This window comes from Tympanuchus pallidicinctus, unplaced genomic scaffold (assembly GCF_026119805.1).
Source record: "Tympanuchus pallidicinctus isolate F22 unplaced genomic scaffold, pur_lepc_1.0 scaffold11, whole genome shotgun sequence".
Taxonomy (NCBI): domain Eukaryota; kingdom Metazoa; phylum Chordata; class Aves; order Galliformes; family Phasianidae; genus Tympanuchus; species Tympanuchus pallidicinctus.
Window position 1 is genome coordinate 18,901,337 of NW_026294627.1, and position 19,355 is coordinate 18,920,691.

Consider the following 19,355-nt stretch of genomic DNA (forward strand, 5'->3'; position numbering starts at 1 on the left):
GCAGCGCCCCCCCCGCCGGCCCCGCCCACTGCGAGCGGGGAGGAAGGGAAGGGGGGAGGAGAGAATACCTCCGCCGCTCGCCCCGCCGCGGCAGCGCAGCCCTCGCCCGCCCGTTGGCTGCCGGGAACGGCATGGCGGCCGGAAGCGGCGCGCGGCCCGCGCGGACGGCAGCGCCGCTGGAGGCGGTCGGTGAGTAGCGGTGTGCGGCGGGGTTGCGGGCCGCGTTCCGCCTCCGTGCGCCGAGCTAGCGGCCAGACGGCGGCCTCGCGCGTTCCTAAATGCCGACTATTTCATGTCAGTAGCTGTGCTCTCAGGGTGCGCGTGTCTGTGTTTGGGTGACGCTGGCTGATCGCGGGGCTGGGTGGGACGCCTACGCAGCGAGACGGCAGTGCGTGCACGTGTGCGTGTGGGCGCGCGTCTAAGCGTGTTCCACCTGCACTGGCTCCCCACGTTGACTTGATAATTAACGGTATATATTCTTTCTCCCACAGCCCTCCCGTAGCGCGTGGATCGCTCTCGATGCGGATTGACACCCGGGCGGTCGGGCCAGGCCTCCCTGAGGCGGCCGAGCACATCCCCGGGTGCTGAGGAGAGGCTGTGCCCGCTCCCAGCCCCGCCCCGAGCTCCTGCCTCGGGCAGCCCCGAACATCTGTGTCCCCTTAGGCCGTATTTGCACCTAAATCGCCTCCATCTTCCCCTAGGAGGGCTCATGTAACATGCTCAGTCCCTCCTTGCACCCCGTGAAAGCATTCACTAGGAGAAATCTGGCTGCGGGAGAAACTTCTGGAGCAGCGCAGCCATCACAGTGCAGGCTGAGTTGTTTTGTGGTGTCATCAGATGTTTTGAAGGGAGTATGAACAGGTGGGGGAACGTCTGTTCATGAGGGTGGATGGTGATAGGACAAGGGGGAATGGTTTTAAACTGAGACAGGGGAGGTTTAGGTTAGATATTAGGAGGAAGTTTTTCACACAGAGGGTGGTGACGCACTGGAACAGGTTGCCCAAGGAGGCTGTGGATGCCCCATCCCTGGAGGCATTCAAGGTCAGGCTGGATGTGGCTCTGGGCAGCCTGGTCTGGTGGTTGGTGACCCTGCACATAGCAGGGGGTTGAAACTGGATGATCATTGTGGTCCTTTTCAACCTAGGCCATTCTATGATTGTATGGTCAGTTTTTATCTTCCTTCAGCCTGCATTAGGCTTTTCTGCAGGAAGGCGATGTCTGTGTCCCCACATGCAGCCTGTGTGATGCCAGTGTGTCCTGTTGGTGCTGTGCTTACTGCATTGTGCTTTGTTACAGTTTTTTCTAACTGTGTGATGTGTTTATAGTTGCCATCTCAGGTAAAGAAAGCTGACTTGTGTAACAAACACATCTAGCTAACACCACAGGCAATATGCGTGACTTTTTGCCTTGGACTTCAGTTTATTTCCCTTCTCTTTCTTCAGTACCTTTTTGATGCAGGAGAGAAGGTAGTGGCTTACAGGAGCATCATTTTCAGTATTCCTTTAATCTTTAAACACTAAAATTTCCTCTGTGATATAATCACTGTTCTGTCCCTACAGTTTGTAACTGATTTTTGGTTTTGTTGTACTGTTTCCCCAGGTATCGCTCCTTTCAAGATTCCTTTTGTTGTAGAAATCCATGACCTACCTTTTCCATGTTCTCCTCCTTCTGCCCTGTTACCTCCACAGATCTTCTTATAGACCAATCTGACACACTAGAACAGCAGGAAAAACTCCTGTTTGTTGCTGGATTTCCAGCTGTTTTGTGCTCATGGGAAGGCTGGTCATAGGGTGAGCTGACAGAGAACGTGATGGAGGGGAAAAGCTGAGAAAAGAGATGTAGAGATGTCCCTATAGACAATACTGAGCCATTAGATCAACTTAGCTGTCCAAGGAGCCATAACATTGCCTGATAATTGTACCACGGCCACAGCACAGCTTGCATAACATTTCTGAAGTACCCAGGATAAAACAAGTGGCGTAAAAGTTTCAAAACAACCCAGTAGGCTTGAAAACACGTTCATATCTTAACACAGATATTACCCATTGCTGCAGTGGGATTTTCAGTGTATGACACTGTGGTCTGTAAGTAGCTGTTTTCCGTGGCAGCTGCTGATCTGTGGCCCAGTTTGGTACAGCTGTACAAAGGCTGCTGGTAGCTTGCTGTAGTGTTACAAATGCTGATGTACACACAGGCTGCTTGGTGCTGGTCTGCACGTCTAGGACCAGCAGACCAATGTTCTCTTTTTTTTTTGCATGTGTCTGGAATAAAAGGTCAGTTAACAATTTTGTTAGTCTTTATTCTGTTCATCAATGCAATCAAAGGCATGGGTTGTGGTAACATAGTACTACTGCTGGGTTATTATACCTGGGAGCACACTGTGCATCTCAAAACAGTACCTCTCCTTTAAAAAAAAGAGAGCAGAAGTAACAGGGAACATAAAGAGAGAATAACCAGGGGGAAAAAAGAAACGCATTCTTTTTGAGAGGGATGGCAAAATAAGCTGTGACTTGCAAAGAAACAAATATTGTTTATAAAATCAAGGCGTGCTTAACAAAGAATTACCTTTAGGTTAGTGTTGCTCACCTTTTTGAGTGTATGAAGATGATTTGTACTTACATGGTGAGAAACTGCCTGGAGTTCCAGGCACGTGATCTACGTATTTCATTTAGTCTAGAGACCTGAGACTGCTTCAGGCAAAGCATTTGAATAAAAGTCTCTGAACAAGCTAGATACATTTTCTCATTAGTGACAGTATGGAATGCACAGTTAGTATTTATTTTAGTGTGTTTGACACAAGCACAACTTCATTTGTTGTATAAAGAAATCAAATTCCCATCTGGACTAAATATAGGGTAATAGAGAATTGGAGGACTGAGATAGTGCTATTGCTGCTGTGTGAGAACAGAATTGGAGTGCTTGGCTTTCATTTGTAATCCATTAAACCTGTGTACTTAAAGCCTAATCAGTTGATGTTTGCCTGCAGTGAGTCTGGGACCATGTGGTTTGTAGACCTTCAAGCCCTACGTGAAAACTAACCATGATCTCTAAAGTCACATGTGGCTTGATGCTTCTGTCCTCACCTTTTACTGTACCCTCTGATTTTATAAAGTAGGATGTGTCATCTCTGCATGCTGCTGAAAGCATTGCAAGTGTCAGTAGGACACACTGTCGTCTCATTTTGACCCCTTCAAGTGGTCGTAGGGGATTGATTTGAAAAGAGTTGTTATATTTTACAGGCTGCGCTTTGTTGTTGTTATTCATAGTGTTGACCTATAGCATCCTGTCCAGTTCTGTAGAATCTCTCCTTGCCCATTATTAGGAGTGATTTGGAATCAAACTAGTATTTACAGCTATCCAAGTCTGTCTTTTTTCAAAAGGAACTGTAATCTGAGTTAGTTCTGTAGTATGAAATGGAGTTGAAGGGGCATCGTGCTGTCAGAGAGAGTGTTGGTCAGTAGAAATAATGAAGAAGAAATTATGGCTCAAAGGAAGGTAGTAACCTCGATGACTTTGCTGTTCAACATCTCTGTCTTCCTCCTGAATCTTAAGGAGAGAAATATTGATTGTAGTTATTCTTCCATTTTAAGTCAGCAGGAGCAGCATTGGGTCCCTGTAGTTTTAAACCTGTTTCTCTGGCTGATTCAGGTTGTTAGCATCAGTGCCAGCGAGGGAATGGTCTTAAGCAGGCTTAAGGAGCAGCTTGCTGATGTGTGCTCTGTACTGAAGTCTTCCTCAACAAAAGCATGTGTTATGATAGGTGAGAAAGGCAAAAATTGGCCCTGAATTCAAGAAATCATACAAAATGGAATATGTGATGTCAGTTGTAAAATACGCAATAAATTTACGTAGCAGTGATACTGCAAAAGAGCTCGTATTTGCTAGTGAGTCTATAACATTGTTAAAGTAATGGGAGAAGTTTCCCAACAATGACAGTAACAGCAGGGTGCCCTTTGGAGTTGGAAGCAGTTACATTTGCAAGTTAAACTTCTCCTTCATTATGCACCAATTGTACTTCTCTGAAAACAGCTGAAGTGGTGTTTGGGCTTTTAATTATTTTTTTTAATTATTAATATTCCTCCACAGCTCTGTGCAAGATCTCATTGTAGCCACTTCGTAAAGGAAATCAATTCTGTCTGAGTTAGAATATAGTAAGTTGAGATGCTTGGACAAAGCATCTCCACCCAGTATAGCACACTTAACAAGTAAGTGAGATCTTGAGCATGTAGAGAGTGGATAAGTGAACAAATTTATGGCCTAAAGCTGTTAAATCTAGTATGTGGCTTAATTTAAAGTTTTGAGTTCATTATACGTGCTAGAAAACATGTATTTTGAGTCAAGAAAACATTCCTCTGATGTCATTACTGCAGTTAGTATGGGCTGCATTATTGTTGGTGTATTTTTCTCCCCCCCAAAAAAAAATTTAACTGAATTTTTCTTTAATTGTTGTATTCACTTCTTATTTTTCAGGAGTCTTTGAAAAATCCTTAGTGGTCATGACATTGTTACAAGTGAGATAAATTAGCCAGTGGCTCAGAGGGATGGATACCCAGAAGACTACAAATGGTTTGCGCGTGATTGGACAAGGGACTGGTATAGGGAAATCGACACTCCACATGGTGGGGTATTTGGGAAAAGTCAGTTGAAACTTATTTTACATCTGTGCAAAGTTCATATTTTTTCTCTGTTTTGAGAGATATTTAATTGGTCTTATTTTACCAAACAAGAACAAAAACAAAAACCCTCAACATTATTTTCCACGGAAATCTGTAACAATGGCGAAAGATTCTAAATAGATCTGTGTCTGAACTTTTTACTGGTGCTGTATTTATGACTGTGCATTTCTATGTATATTACTTCATATTTCAAAGATCTGAGCATGTGTACCTTGGCTCTAAGTCCCTTGCTTTAGTATAAGTAGAATGAAATGTTACCTAGTTGTATTGTCAAAGATACTAAAGATTTGAATGCTTAAATCAAAAGATAAATTTGTGTAGTTTGCTCTACACTATGACTGTATCTTATTTACAAGGACAAAACCTATCTGCTTTATTTTTTAATGTTGAGTTAGGTGTTACATGCTTAGAAGCTAGTCGTTGCTTTTCTATCTGCGTATATATGTCTTAACTTGGGACACTATATTAACAAATGTAAGTTTATGCATTTTTTTTTTCTTTTTTTTTAGAGCCATGCTCCTGTGGAAAAAACTTCACCTGACTATTGTCCAGTCTGCAAAGAGAAGGGCCAGGTTCAAGTTTTACGGACTTACCGCATCAATTTTCAAGAGTCCATTTATCTTTGTGAAAACCCTCAGGTATTACTCTAATTAACAGTCCTGTTTGCTAGTGTAGAGGCCTTTGCCAGTAACGGTTAAACATCTTAAATTCAAGATTTGACTGGTAGTGAGCAGACTGTTGAAATATGATGCCTTTGATGTTATATTCTGAATGGTGTTTGCTTGTAATATAGACAAAAACATAGCAAACCTCTGTGTATGTGGTGGTCGGCACAACTAGCTATTCTGAAGAGTAAAGGGAGCAGATTAAAAGGAGTAAGGTAGAGTTTGTTTCACATAACAAGGGGACACAAGTGATACTAAACAAATCGTTGTATGAACCAGAATATGAAGCCAAAATTGGCAAATGCATTTATCTGATGCTTTACTCATAAAGCTGTGAGTCTCCAATTTTCCCGTTCAAGTAATGCACACAGGTTTGTAATAGGAATTACGTATCTTTCAACACTTTTCCATTTTAAGTTTAGCTTTAGCTAGATTTCTGGGCTTCTTAATATCTGACTGGTGGTTTGCTGCCTCTCCCTTCTGCTGTGTGGGGAGGGAGGGTATAGCAAAGTCATGTGGAATGGTGCCCTTAAATGAGTAGAATACAAGGGCTAGATGTCTTCAAGCTGTGTCCCGCATCCGTCACCCCACTTTAAAATAATCAAGGTGTTGGTTTGGAAATGGGAAATAGTATGTTTGACTGTATATTACTAGTTGAGAATAGCATATTTTATGACCCTACCAATGCATGGTTTAATATATCAGGCTAAGCTGAAATATATCAGGCTAACTGGCCCTGCTAGTTTTAATACTAGTAATCTTCCCAGCAAATGTTAATAATCCCAAATATGTACCCTGCTGGAGTGGATTTTACAGAATGAGAGAACTCTCCTTAACAAAATTGAAGTGTCTTTCTGGGACTGGAAGTTACTACTCATAGATACACTTCACAATTATCTATAAGACAGTGGTTGGATAAAAATGCTCAATTTCTCTTGCATACGTTGAATGTACGTATTCATTTCAATGAAGTATCATTCTGTGCAAGTCCTACATTCCATTTGAGGATCTCATTAGTTGTTATTTTAACTCTTTGTTCACCTGAAATGACTTTCTAGATTTCATTGTAACTTTTCTTTTTTCCTGTAGTGTATCTACCCACTTGGTTACAAACCATTCAACAGCATAATTATTTCTGCTGATTCAGAAAATCTTCAAGTTCCATCTAATGATAAGAAAAGGAAATTGTATGATACCAGTGACCTTTCTCCTATTGAATCAAATCCAAAACTGACAAGAACTAATGATGTGGTAAATGTTGAGCAGACTATTAACACAGACCCTGTTGTCAAAAACTGTGGTGACAGCTTATGTATCCTTCAGTCGAGTGTATGTGACGTGTTAGAAAATGGCCAACAAAAATCCAGTAACGAGGAATCCATCAATCACAGGGTGGATTTTGAAACAACCTCCAACACCAATGGTCAGCAAGAAAGTCCGCCTAAGAATTTTAGCTCCAGAACACAACTCTTGCCAAACTCTACTCACTGCTCAGCAACAACTGAAGTTTTGCTCAGAGACAGTAACTGTTCCACAAGTAACACAGATCTATGTCTTCAGTGGAGAAACAAGTATAATCTTTGTTGGTTAGATTGTGTTTTGTCTGCACTGGTCCACTTAGAAGCATTAAAATTTGCTCTAGTAGAAGATGATGAAAAATGTTTACTCCAAAGGCTCTTGACAAAATACAATCAAGCAACTGTTCTGCTGAATACCTGTAAAAGGAGTAAAGTAAAAGGTGAGTTCATTCAGCTACTATTTTTTCATATTCAGACTGATCTGATTAAGGAATTTAGTGCAATGCACTTAAAAATGCCTCTTTTCTATTTCAAGATCACAAATGAATCAGGTACATCTCAGTACTATGAATTTGCAGGATTGTGTGCTTTAGCTCACAGACTCCCAGTAACCCCTGCAATTGTTTTCTTGGGATGAATGTGTGCACTTTGAAAGTAAACATCAAATACAAAGGATCTCTTGATATATATATATATATTTTTTTTTTGGTCATAACCAAAGTAGGAAACTTGTGAATTATGTGATTGAGCCGTACTTTGTTTCCTTCTTCTCTGTTGGTTAATTATTGCATTATTTTTCTAATCTTAATCTTCAGGATTGGTTTGCATGTGGTTTATGTCACTGTGTAATGAACAGTTGCCTTATCACACCAAAAATATTCAAGCTGGGAACATGTTCTTCTCTGGCTCCAGCTCTGTTCGTCGAAGAAATGCTTCCCCTGCGGTCTGCTAGCTGTGCTGAGGGTGAAACCTGTTTTAGTCAAAATTAGTCAAAAGGTTTTAACCTGGTTTATGCTGTCTGGAAAAACTTAGAAAGTACTCAGATACGCAGCTTAATTGATTTGAAAGTAGTAGCCTCTAAGCACAGGGACAGTGGAGAGCAGCTGGGGGCAAACTTTCAGGTAGCACAGTGGGAGTGAGAGGAGGATGTGATGCTGCAGTCTGATAGTTTGGCCTTTGATCACTTTCCATATGGTGGATTCAGTGTAAGGCTCTTAAACTAAGATTTATTTTTCCTAGTCCTTTGGAATGGACCCAGTGGAGTCATAAGCCTGAACTTCTAAGCAATCACCCTTCAGAGAATTACTGCAGACCTTTGGCTAGCCAGTACCCTTCATGAATTTCTTTTTCAATAGGTCTTCCAGGAAAAGTGTACGTTTCAGTATGACAGAATATAGTAATAGAACAGCACTAGATAATTTAAAGGATATCATATCTTTACTGGAAAGAATAGTGAGTGTATCAAAAAGGTTTTAATCCACCACGTGGCAGAGAGAACAGTACTTTACAGAGGCACACACACACAAAAAAATATCCAAAGAAATTCTCTAGAGGTTCGTATATTATTTGCCAGAAGGTCTGTTTGATTTTGGGGGTTTCAGATGTTACCTGGAAGCCCTCTACTATTGCAACAGCCAAGATGTTATTTTTCCTTTCTGTTGTGCTACTGCTGTGTTTGCAAAGAAACTCTGGTATGGAAGCATCCTAAAGTGGGTGTGCTGGTTTGCTTCCCTTAGAATGGCTGGTGGAATACGGTGATGTTTGAAACATTTCATTTCCAGGAACTACTGCAAAAGAAGTTGGCTCATTTTGGCAGGAACGGAAAGGGGATCGGATGAAGAGTGCTATTGTGGAAAACAGCTGTAGTATTTTTGTTCTTTTATTTACTTTTTCAGTATTTTTTTTTTTGCATATGACTATGTTTTGAAACAAAAGCAATTGAGATACAAGAAAATGTTTTTTACCTTTTAAACACGTAATTTTTTAAAGTAAGAAGTAGTTCCCACAGCTGTTCTAAATCCTTCCTTTAATTGGTGTGATTTGTGATCATGATTGTGTAGTAACAGATGTGTTCTTTCATATGCTTAATGTATGTGTATAGACATTGTAAGTTGCAAATACATAGTAAGATAAATATGTGATTTTACAAATAGGTTTTTAATGTTGAAAATACTGACTTAGGAATTTAGTATTTAGCATTTAAGTATTTTTATAATGAATTCTATGATGTCATTACAAACATGTAAGCAAATCTCTGTGCTTTGGTCTTCATGTTTAGGTTTTAAAATCTAGTCTTAATCTCTGAACCTCTGTGGTTTGTAATGTTCGACTCCATTAATCTTACGTGTTACTACTGTCTAGAACAGGATCATCGAATATCCCAAGTTGGAAAGAGCCCCAGTTATGGGTACACATTCTTGGTGAGAATTTAAGTCAGATGAAGTTATTTTGGGTTAGCATTCAAGTTCTATAAAGCAATCTGTAATTTTCAGATCAATTGATACTGAGCAGTGACTATTTTACCAGCAGTTCTAGACAAGTGTAGATCAGTGTGAAAGATATCTGTACATAATGAGCTCATGTTAGGGTTACATGTGTGTGAAAGGTGTTGCACATAAATACATGAAAGCATGTGTATTTTTTTTTCTACAGATGTTCTTCCTAAAGCAGAATTGCTTCTCAATGAAATAAGAAACCAAATTTTTATACAGCTTCAGCCACAGCTTAGGTGTGAATTAGGTAAGTAATTACCTAACAAGCAGCACCTCAGTACTTATTTTCAGGAAACTGTACATCTAAAGACTTTTAGCGTGTCAGTTCATAAAAATACATCTGTATGATGCATGCAAGGCACCCTGTAAGTCAAACGTTTGTTAGTTTGTGCCATACACACAGTGTGCTGTGTGATTAGCTGGTTTGTCCCTCGCTGTTTTTCAGAGTGTAGGCAGGTTTTTGTAACTATGCTGCATTCCTGAAACTGTCATTGAGAACAGCCAGGTAACACGGATCAATCCCTTTGCTGGGAGCTTTAGAGGGATGCCCTGAATTGCAATCGTTGCAGTGAGCTTATCTTCCCTTTTGAAGTACTGAAATCTTATTTCAAATTCAGCAACTGTTTTTTCTCCCTGTCTTTGAAGGTAAGGAGGAAAGTCCAGTGTTCGCACTCCCTCTCCTCTTAAAACAGGATCAGCAAGCTGAGAAACTGTTTTTGCATTCATTTTCATGGAAGTTTGAATGCATGTGCTGTGGCTACAAATACCTGGACCGGTGAGATTTTTTTTATAAATGTGCCTTCTCTTTAACTGTCCTACTGTAGCTTTGAATCTGCATGTAATAAAAGACTTTTCTTTGCATCTCCAGGTCTTGTATAGCTTAAGTTTCTGGGTGAAGTTTTATGTGAACTGCTTCTTCAGTTTGACATTTGCAAGTGGTTTACTGCTGTGCAGTGTCTTAGGAAACCACATTATCTCTTAACTAAGAAAGAAATAATAGGTAACAGCAAGTGGCTGGCCATGCTCGCTCTGATCTTGTGCTGAGAATACACAGGTTGTTGCTGTTCTACAGAATATGTGCCTAGCATGCTTTTACTATTGAAGGATATCTGTAATGTACACTGGGATTGAAAAGAATCAGAGATTTTAATGTGTTTTAAAATAGTGTTACAGGCAAGTCATTTCTTGAGGGTTGGTGTAATTCATGTAGCCACAGGTCACTTAGGCTGTTAGAGCCCAGAGAAAGGGACCTCATCTTTATGAGACAGCTCATTTTATTTGAAAAATGCCTGTTTCTCTCCACTAGAGCAATTATAGAGGAGTCTTTTCTGCAGCTAAGGAAGAAACTACATTATTTAATATCCCATACATTGTATTTTCACCCAATACAACTTCTTTGTAATCTATGCTCTGAGTGTGCTGGGTTTTTTGATTGGTTGGTTTGTTGGTTGTTTTTTTAAACAAGACACTGTACTGTGTGCATTGTGAGATAGTGACCACTTCCTTCTCTCCTTGAGACATCGCAGTAGCTAGTGAATTGCACAGATCCTTGTGGAAGCTCTACCATTCCTTAAAAAGGAAGCAGAGATAACATGCTAAGGGAGAAGGAGCATATAATGCTCTGCTCGAGGCTGCAGAGCTGCTGAGAGCAAATGGTGACTGATAATGTGTGGCAGAACTGAATTCAGCGCTGTCTTGGATAGAGTGTAATCACAGAGGAATACATGCAAATGGCATGAATATGAATAGAATTTAGCTTTGTCATAACGTGCAACTTTTTCCCCTTGTAAACTGCAAATATTCATTGTTTTCTAATCAGCAAATTGTCTTACTCTGTGTATGTGTGTGTCCAGATGTAGGAAAACACTAACAACGTTCACAAATGTAATCCCTGATTGGCATCCACTTAATGCTGTTCATGTTGCTCCGTGCAATAACTGCAGTGATAGATCTCAAAGAAGACAGATGATTTTGGAAAAGTGAGTTTTGACAAATGAACTTGAAAATAAAATGGATAAAATTCTGTGATTTCATGTATTGAACATAGTATCACTTTCAAAACTAAACTGTTGTCTTGGGTTTACAGATGAAAAGCTTTAAGCTCTGATAAGTACTTCTTTAGATGTTAGGTATTCCTTAAAGGCTGAAACTGCAGATGGTTTTTACATGAAGCATAGAAGGAACAGTTTTTAACACGCTGACTAGCACATAGGTTTGAGCTAGGTCATGCTTTCTACTCAGTAGTAAAAGTCAACAACTGATAGCCAATCTCAGCATTTCTGCTGAGATTTTGGGATTGGTGAATAAAACTATTTTCACCTATTTATTTATTTGCCTTGGGAACAATGTCTTTTTGTACTATGATTATGATGCAGTTGTCTTCTGTTTTTTCTCACCTTTTCCCCACACCCAAAGTCCTGTACATATTTTGCCTTCTTTTTTCTCCCCTCATCTTTCACAAAATAGAGCATCCAGTTGGAGATGTCTTTTTCCTTGAGTACAGCACAATTGTAAGAGTGCCGTGTAGAAACAGAATAGTAAGGGCAGAACTCTTGAAATGCCTTGCACAAAGCTTTTGTTAAGGAATTTTTGTCACTATTTTGTTGTAACAAACTGTTTCTTTATTGTCTCCTTAATAGAGTACCCTCAGTACTAATGTTCCATTTCGTAGAAGGCTTGCCACATAACAACCTGAAGAGTTACTCATTTCAGCTTGAAGAAGAAATCTACCAAATAACATCTGTTATTCAGTATGAAATGCGTAAGAAGCACTTCATAACCTGGTCATTGGATCCTGATGGTAAGAAACATTAGGTCTGTGTACAAACAGTACTTTGAGTACTACATCAAGTAGTGTTTCATGGGTTATTGGATAGTCAGACAGTAACAAGGATTTATTTTGTCTGCATCCTAAACTTAGGATTTTGTGAATCATTGTAGGAACTTTGTTATTTAGGGTGAAGGTTTAGTTTTGATTTAACTGACTTCTTCAGCAGTGTTCTGCCTTCATGGGCAGAAGTTATTTGGGTAGAGTCATTTCCTTTCAAAACTTTGTAAAAGTTTAATAATAATTAAAAAACAAAACAAAAAAACAGTGAACAGTCTAAGCACGGCTGTTGGACAAATAGCATCAGTTATTTTGAAGCCGATAGTTGGTCCTTTCTTGACTGGAAATTGGGGAATGTGTGGAACTAACAGAATTAATGAAGTTTGTATTCATTCCTGAACTTAGCTGCAGCTGAGGGGTGGGAGGCAAACATGCATGATGGAAACATTGTCAGTGGTATGATGGTTATAGCATTGGTGGCAGCAGAGCTTCATCTGAGTGGAACTCTGAAATTGCAGATGGTAAAAAGATGGTATCTAATTTTTGTGCTTCTCTAGAGAGAGTGGAGTGCAGCCTTATCAAATGTTTTAACAGTATGAAAATTGTGTAAGTCATACTACCTGAGTTTAATTAAAAAAGAAAGAGGAAGCAGCTGGTAAGGAAGCACCTAGTAAGGAATATCCTAAGCATCGTGTGTATGTGGTCTGTGTCTGTTTTAAAAAATTTCAAGCAGTAAAATACTTGATGAACAATTTGCAGATGATGAGGCAAATTCACAAAATGAGCAGTTTCTCTTAAACCCCCGTGCCTTCCATGTAAGGAATGAAAAGTTCTACCAAGAAGCTTAAGAGGTGGCTCTTTGCTCAGACGTGTGCAGTATTTTTAGCCAAGACGTCAGCCTTATTAGCTCAGGCAAAAAAAACTTAGCTTTGTTTTTCAGTAGACCTTGTCTGACTTGTAATAATATTGCTGCAAATTCTGCTTGGGGTGATCTTTTTACAGTGGAAACCTCCCGGTTTTCCTCTGATATAATACAGAATGAAGGAGAAGAAAATATAATTACTGCTTGTCAGGTTAATAAAAATGCTTGACAAGTGTCAGAAGATGGAGACTTCAATTTCAAAAGCCTCTTAGTCACTGCACTGGTTGTTGTTTATTTTTCAGGAACTTGGCTTGAATGTGATGATTTAAAGGGTCCGTATTGCAGGAGACACAAAAGATTTGAAGTTCCTCCGACAGAGATTCATATTGTCATCTGGGAAAGGAAAGCATCCCACTTGCCAGAAGAACAGAATTCACGGCATCAGAGTAAACATATTGAAGATTCTACTATTAATAATGTGCAGTTAAATTCCACAGTGTTGCACCACGGTTTTGATAATGCTGTACACAGTATACCTGCAGAAGATCACAAAGAAGATTCTGTGAGAATTCCAGATGAGAAACAGCAGCGGGTAGCTGAGGGTGAAAGGGCACACTGTGGCTTAGAAAATCTTGCCCGTGATGACCTTGTAGCTCAGATTCTTGAAGAAACTCCACTTGACTCAGAGGGTAAATCAATGCTGAACAGAAAGATGATGGAAAATAACCTTGTTGTTGAAATGAGCTCAAGGGAAAAGCAAGAATTGGCTTTTTCACCTAACACTCCCTATCCAGGGGAGCTCATTGGAACTGATGTACCTATGAATGATAAAAACACGCTATCTGAAAATTCCAGCATTTGCTTATCTCTGCAAGAGTTGAATCCAGCAAGTATTACTCCTCCTGTACCCAAAAAACATGACCCCAACCCATCTGACTCATTATTTGCTCAAAGCACAGATGGTAAAGCTAACTTACTTAATGGAGAACGTGGTTTAAGTTCAGGACAAGAGATAAACTGTAAATTGCCACCAGTAGAGAATGTTGTAGAAAAATCACCTGACCTGAAAGGTGCAAGCAAAATTGCAGTTCATTCTCAGGTTACAAGTTCTTCTGCTGATAATAATTCCTTTCAGCCTTCAGAGAAAGACCAAAAAAGAGGATTTGTAGGAAGCTGGGTAAAAAAACTGTTAAGCAAGAATACTTCTTTTCTGCCTTCAAGTGCCTCGATGCCCAAGAATGAAAGAAGCTGCAAAACTCCCTCCGTGCAGAAGTTAAGTGACACATGGTTGCCAGTTAAAGGAGCAAGTAACTTTGGTGGATTTCAAGGCAGAGGTGAACGCAGAGCATCTCAGTCCCTAACATCAGTGCTTCCTCGGAGTAATAATGCTCACTGTTTATCGAAGTTCAAAGGATTTTCTCAAGGCACTTGTCTTCCCCAGAATCATAATGCTACGGAAGGCCTGAATGGGAATAAGTCAGGCAGTACTGTGGGTAGCTCTGGTAAAACAACTCAGGTCCATCCGCCTAGCTATAATTCCGTGAAGGCAGAAGAGTCAGATAGTGACAAAACAAGGAAGCTTCGCCTGAAACTGTTAAAAAAGCTTAATGCTAAAAAGAAGAAGTTGGCTTCACTAGACAGGCTAGCAGTGGAACAGGCGAAACGTGGAAAACCTGTTGCTAGCTATGCAAGTGCCCCTTCACAGACTGAATCTCATAATGATAGTGAATTACTGCAGAGCTTTTTAAGGGAACTGCAGTATCACATTGATGCTGCCGATAATTCGTCTGAATTCAGTGTGAACTCAGGATGCAGTAGCCATAATAGTAATGATGAAATACTGGCAGAATTACTGTCCCCTACTTCAACTGTTGCTTCCTCAGAGGTTCCAAAAAGTGAAGATGAATGTATGTATATGGAAATGGTAAATAGCAGCAGTGCTGCACCAGCAGAGCCTGCTGAGAAGACCAGCGTATCTCATGCAGCACTGACAAGTGAGGACCACAGTTATTACAGTCCTGAAAAGGGCAGTAATTATGAACACACAGTGAGCAAATCCAGTGTGAAAAAATTTGGTTTTGAGAGTCCCACAAGGGAAGATATCCTTGAAGACCTGTTCTCCATTTCAGCACCAACCACAATGGCAGGTGACATAGATGTACCTCATTTTGATGAGACGCTCTTTGAAACTTGGTGAATGTTTGGTTTATTAGGGTTGTGGGTTTTTTTTTCCAACATTATGTATATTTTGAAACAAATGGCTATTAAATTATATTTTCTAACAAGTTTAATTGCACCCTGGCTGTACTTGAACACTTTCCACTGCAGTTGTTCTTAAAACTTTATTGTAGCAGGCAAAGTGCTTTGAGGCATTTTGTTTTTTTAAGAAACCCTTATTTTAGCAGATATAATGATGCATTCAAACACAGCTCCTATGAGTCTTAACTTTTTTGCTGCTTTTAATATGGGAAATGTACCCATGTTTTATTGGGTTTGAAAAATAACAGACTTCAGTATTCTAGGTGTTGTAATGGCATGAGGAGTACTTTAGGTAACACGGATCTGTTTTTCAGGATCACCCAACTCCTGAAGTCTCTTTGTCCAGTATTTAGGGGAAAAACCCACCATTCTGTAATAATGGATTTTTGTCTCCTTTGCTGCAAAGATTGTATGCAACTCTCAACTCAAATGGTGATACTTTGGAGTTTTTGAGAATTACTGTTCTGTAAGCTCCCCTTCCCTGGATCCGAAGAAGGACTGATGCAAATACTAGTACTTCCCTTTGAACTTAGGGCACCTGCTGGGTTTTCATCCTGGGTAATTGAAAATATAATTTGACTGAACATTATTCAGAGCCGGGTCATTTTCTTCAAGTAAATTAAATAAGATCTGGGCTAGAGTTTGCTGTGCTAAGAGATACCCAATGTAACTTTTATTCATGCATTGCTGCGAATTCACTAATGAAAGAAAGATTTCTGAGAGTGGAACTGTGAATTAGCACTTACTGCTGTTGTCCTTAGGGCAGCCCACCCCTATCTGTATACAAGCGAAGGGCAAGGAGAGGCAAGATCCATAGGACAAAACTTACAGAGAACATGGCAAGACACACTGAGTAGGAAGAGAGAGAAGATCACTGACATTGTGGCGTTTCTGGGTCTGTGTATGGCTGTCATTTTGCTAGGTGGGAGTCTTTGGAAATCGCGGATAGAGAGGTGAGGTTCTGTCTGCTGAATTGGAGTAACTGTATGTTTTTCTAGTACGTGTGATAATGAGAATTTCATCAGCAAGTCTTTGTTTCAGTTACTTCTAGAGGTACTCTATATTTTTTCCTTTCTATCCTGAATTTAAAATGTCTTATCTTCAAATAGATGTGTTTTGAACATAATTGTCATTACAAAGCATGGCTACAGATGTAAATGGTCCTTGATAGCTTGAACCAGGTTCAGTAAGTGATTGAGAATCTGTCAATGGCACTGAATGCACCTTGACAAGTTGTTTCTGTTGTAATTGCATACATGTTTATTGAATTGGCACTTCAGACAATTACTGGTTTCATTCTTGGAGTCTTTGTAAAGAGGTGGAGCTCCTCTTTGTTTTAGATATTGTGACTGGTACGTTGCAATAAAAAATCAGTGGGTTCTCCATGTGAAGTACCACTGTTCTGCTGGTGAAATGTTTGTTGGTCTGTTCACTTTGTAAAAAGAAAAAAAATAAAATAAATTGTTGACCAAAATTAGAGCTTGACTTAACAGCAAATAATCGACAAGCCTTGAGGGGGTAATAGGATTTTCCTGGGGAGTTTTCCAACCCGTGGTTGTGCAAACCACAGAAGAGCAGTGTGTCATTACCACTAATTGCTTGCTGCAGGGGTTTCCCTAAGCAGTGGGGAACTGCTTCCAGCATAGAGACCATCTGCAGTGCACTGGGCTGCAGCTCCTTGCAGCTGTGATATGGGAACTGCCTCCCTGCTGACTCAGGACATGACAGACTCAGGGATGGGTGAAGCTGTTCTCCTGGGGTTGGCGCGATACATAACGAAGAAAAGACCCCTCTTCAGTGGGATATAGGAGGTGGAGGTTGTGAAAGGAGATGAGGCAGCCCTGCTGCAAGGAGTGTGATGAGGTTAATAGCAAGGAAAGAGGATATGAGGTACATCTGCTGTGCACGTGTTGCCTAGGCAGAAAAAAAATACATGGTCACCACTGCCAACATCTGCAAACTGACAAATGGAGTCCTTGGTATGCAGCAGTGTGGGGTACAGTGTGTGTAAAAGCTCCAGGGGCAAATAAATAGCACTTAAGATTGAAATTGGAAATATGTGTCACTGGTGCAAGTTTTTGCTTCTCTTTTTTTTTTTTTTTTCCCCTGAAAGTGAAAGATGTTGCTGTGCACTTCGTTGGTTTACTTGCATAAATATTTTACTGCAGTTGATTCCACGCAAGTGAAAATTCATCTGTGTTCTTAAATGAAAACTCCTTGACCAAAGCAAGAGTTTGGAATTCTGTGGTTGCTTCTTGTTTGAGACTAGATTTAAAATGCGGGCTGGACATTCAGCTTTGTGTCATTAATAAAACCATGAAGCCTTAGTTTTCTGACAGATTTTCAGCCTCTGCCCTCCCCCACCCCACCCCCCAACCAGGCAGAATACCTGTGGGAATTCTGCTGTAGACACTGGCTGGTTACTAACCTGATTTTGGTCTTGATGTTTTTAATGGGCTATTGCCATTAATTCTTCATCCAGCATTGCTTTTTGGCTTGAACAATTATTGCCCCCCAACAGCGTGTCGATGGGGAGCGGTTGTGCTTTGTCTCTTTCTTTTGCAGAGCTGGTTTATATCATTGAATCTGCCCTTGAAGTTGGAGCACTCGCCTCCTGCGCGCAGCTCCTGAGCGTGTGCTCTGCTGCAACATCCCCCAGGACACAGCTGGGAGCAGAGGAGCTTATGCAGTCTAAGTATAGGTGTAAGACACAGGGAAAGACTAACGCGATTACGCGATTCAGCACGGCCCTGCCATACCAAGATGTGAGCTGGCTCTGGTGTAGCAGAGCCGGAACTGCAAGCAGTGCAGAAAGCTGTGACAAGTTGGATTTTCAGGGCGTTTGAAACTGCTTTAGTGGGAATCCACCCCATTCCTCTTTCCTCCATGGGAAGAACAGAGTTCTAAATGCTTTATGCTGCCATAAAGGTTCTTGCCGACTGCCTGTAGCTCAGTTCCAACTCGACTTGTCCTCAGGCTCAGACGAGCAAAAACCCCTTGCGACTACAGTATATTGGGTGCAAGCAGTGACAGCGAGGTGGAACCTCGCACCCTTTACAAAGCTGTCCCACCTTCACTGAAGCTGTTTCAATGCTCCTGTAGTCTGTCCTTTCACGTAGAGGGGAAAAATTATTTTGTGCCGAGTGAACCAGGCCGTGCAGAAAACCACGCTGCACTTGCTTTCGCAGCAGCGGTTTTATAGAATAGGAAAATGGACGTTTGCAAAACAAGAGGGAGGGAAAAACGCGAAAAAGTTGGTGTTTCCGCCCGGTTTCGAACCGGGGACCTTTCGCGTGTTAGGCGAACGTGATAACCACTACACTACGGAAACTTCCCATGTCTGAAGTGCTCCCAGAGCTCACCTTCAGGGCAGCTCCACCGAGCGCTGGCCGCCTGCTCTTTGCGCTTTCAGCTGTATCAACTCTTCAAAAACGGAGGGGGAGAACGGAGGGCAGCTTCCACAGCCACAAGCCGGAGGCAAGCAGCAGCTGGTTGCCACAGGGAGGAAAAGAACCGCAGAAATAAAATAGCGCATCCGTCCCTGGGTGGGCTCGAACCACCAACCTTTCGGTTAACAGCCGAACGCGCTAACCGATTGCGCCACAGAGACCCGCTGAACATTCCACCTTACGAGGTCCTCCTGATCACTGATCACTCCATATTCCTGGGTGGCTGATAAACGTTTCAAGTTTTTCTTTTTGTTTTTTTTTTTTTAATCTAAAGACACCGATTAGCTTTTTTAATCTGAAGAATTTAGGAATATTCATTCTCTCTCTCTCTCTCTCTCTCTCTCTCTCTTTTTAAATCTCCATTGTTTCTACAACCTTCTACATACAGAGAGGGAAACAGCAGACAAGCAGAAGAAAATACAGCCTACAGCTGTGCCTGGGGGCAGGGAGCTGCAGGTGGAAGCCTGGTAGCCTCTCAGATTCATAAAACCCAGCAAAGACCAATGAGTGTACTCCAAGAGAGAGGAAGACAAAATTTAGCACGTGCTGATCAGTGAGTGCATGGCTGAAGCATCCAAACGTCCTGAAGTTCTATTAAGAAAGGGCTAATTGGGACAAGGGACTTGAGGAACAGGAGCCAAAATTCATTCTCACATGTTTAAGAACCCTGCCAAAGCCATTAGGCCTCAGGGAAGGCCTTACTGCTCTCTACAAGTGCCTGAAAGGACGGTGTGGAGAGGTGGGGGTGGGCCTCAGGAAACAGCTATGGGATGGGAGGAAACGGCCTCAAGTTGCACCAAGGAAGGTTCAGGTTGGAGAGTAAGAAA

At 41.2% G+C, this 19,355-nt stretch overlaps 1 protein-coding gene and 2 non-coding genes across 3 annotated transcripts; 1 reads left to right on the forward strand and 2 right to left on the reverse strand.

The window, feature by feature from the left end:
* The first annotated feature begins 85 nt into the window (after positions 1-85).
* Positions 86-16,493, forward strand: USPL1 (ubiquitin specific peptidase like 1). The gene is made up of 9 exons (XM_052671266.1): positions 86-189; positions 4,471-4,637; positions 5,186-5,314; positions 6,431-7,079; positions 9,292-9,378; positions 9,777-9,906; positions 10,985-11,110; positions 11,771-11,931; positions 13,123-16,493. Exons 2-9 carry the CDS (start codon positions 4,542-4,544, stop codon positions 15,015-15,017), a joined length of 3,273 nt encoding a protein of 1,090 aa, XP_052527226.1. The 5' UTR covers positions 86-189; positions 4,471-4,541; the 3' UTR covers positions 15,018-16,493.
* Positions 16,494-18,337: 1,844 nt separating this feature from the next.
* TRNAV-AAC (transfer RNA valine (anticodon AAC)) lies at positions 18,338-18,410 on the reverse strand. The gene has a single exon. It is a non-coding gene; the product is annotated as a tRNA-Val (tRNA).
* Positions 18,411-18,615: 205 nt separating this feature from the next.
* On the reverse strand, positions 18,616-18,689 carry TRNAN-GUU (transfer RNA asparagine (anticodon GUU)). Its single transcript has one exon. It is a non-coding gene; the product is annotated as a tRNA-Asn (tRNA).
* Positions 18,690-19,355: the final 666 nt, after the last annotated feature.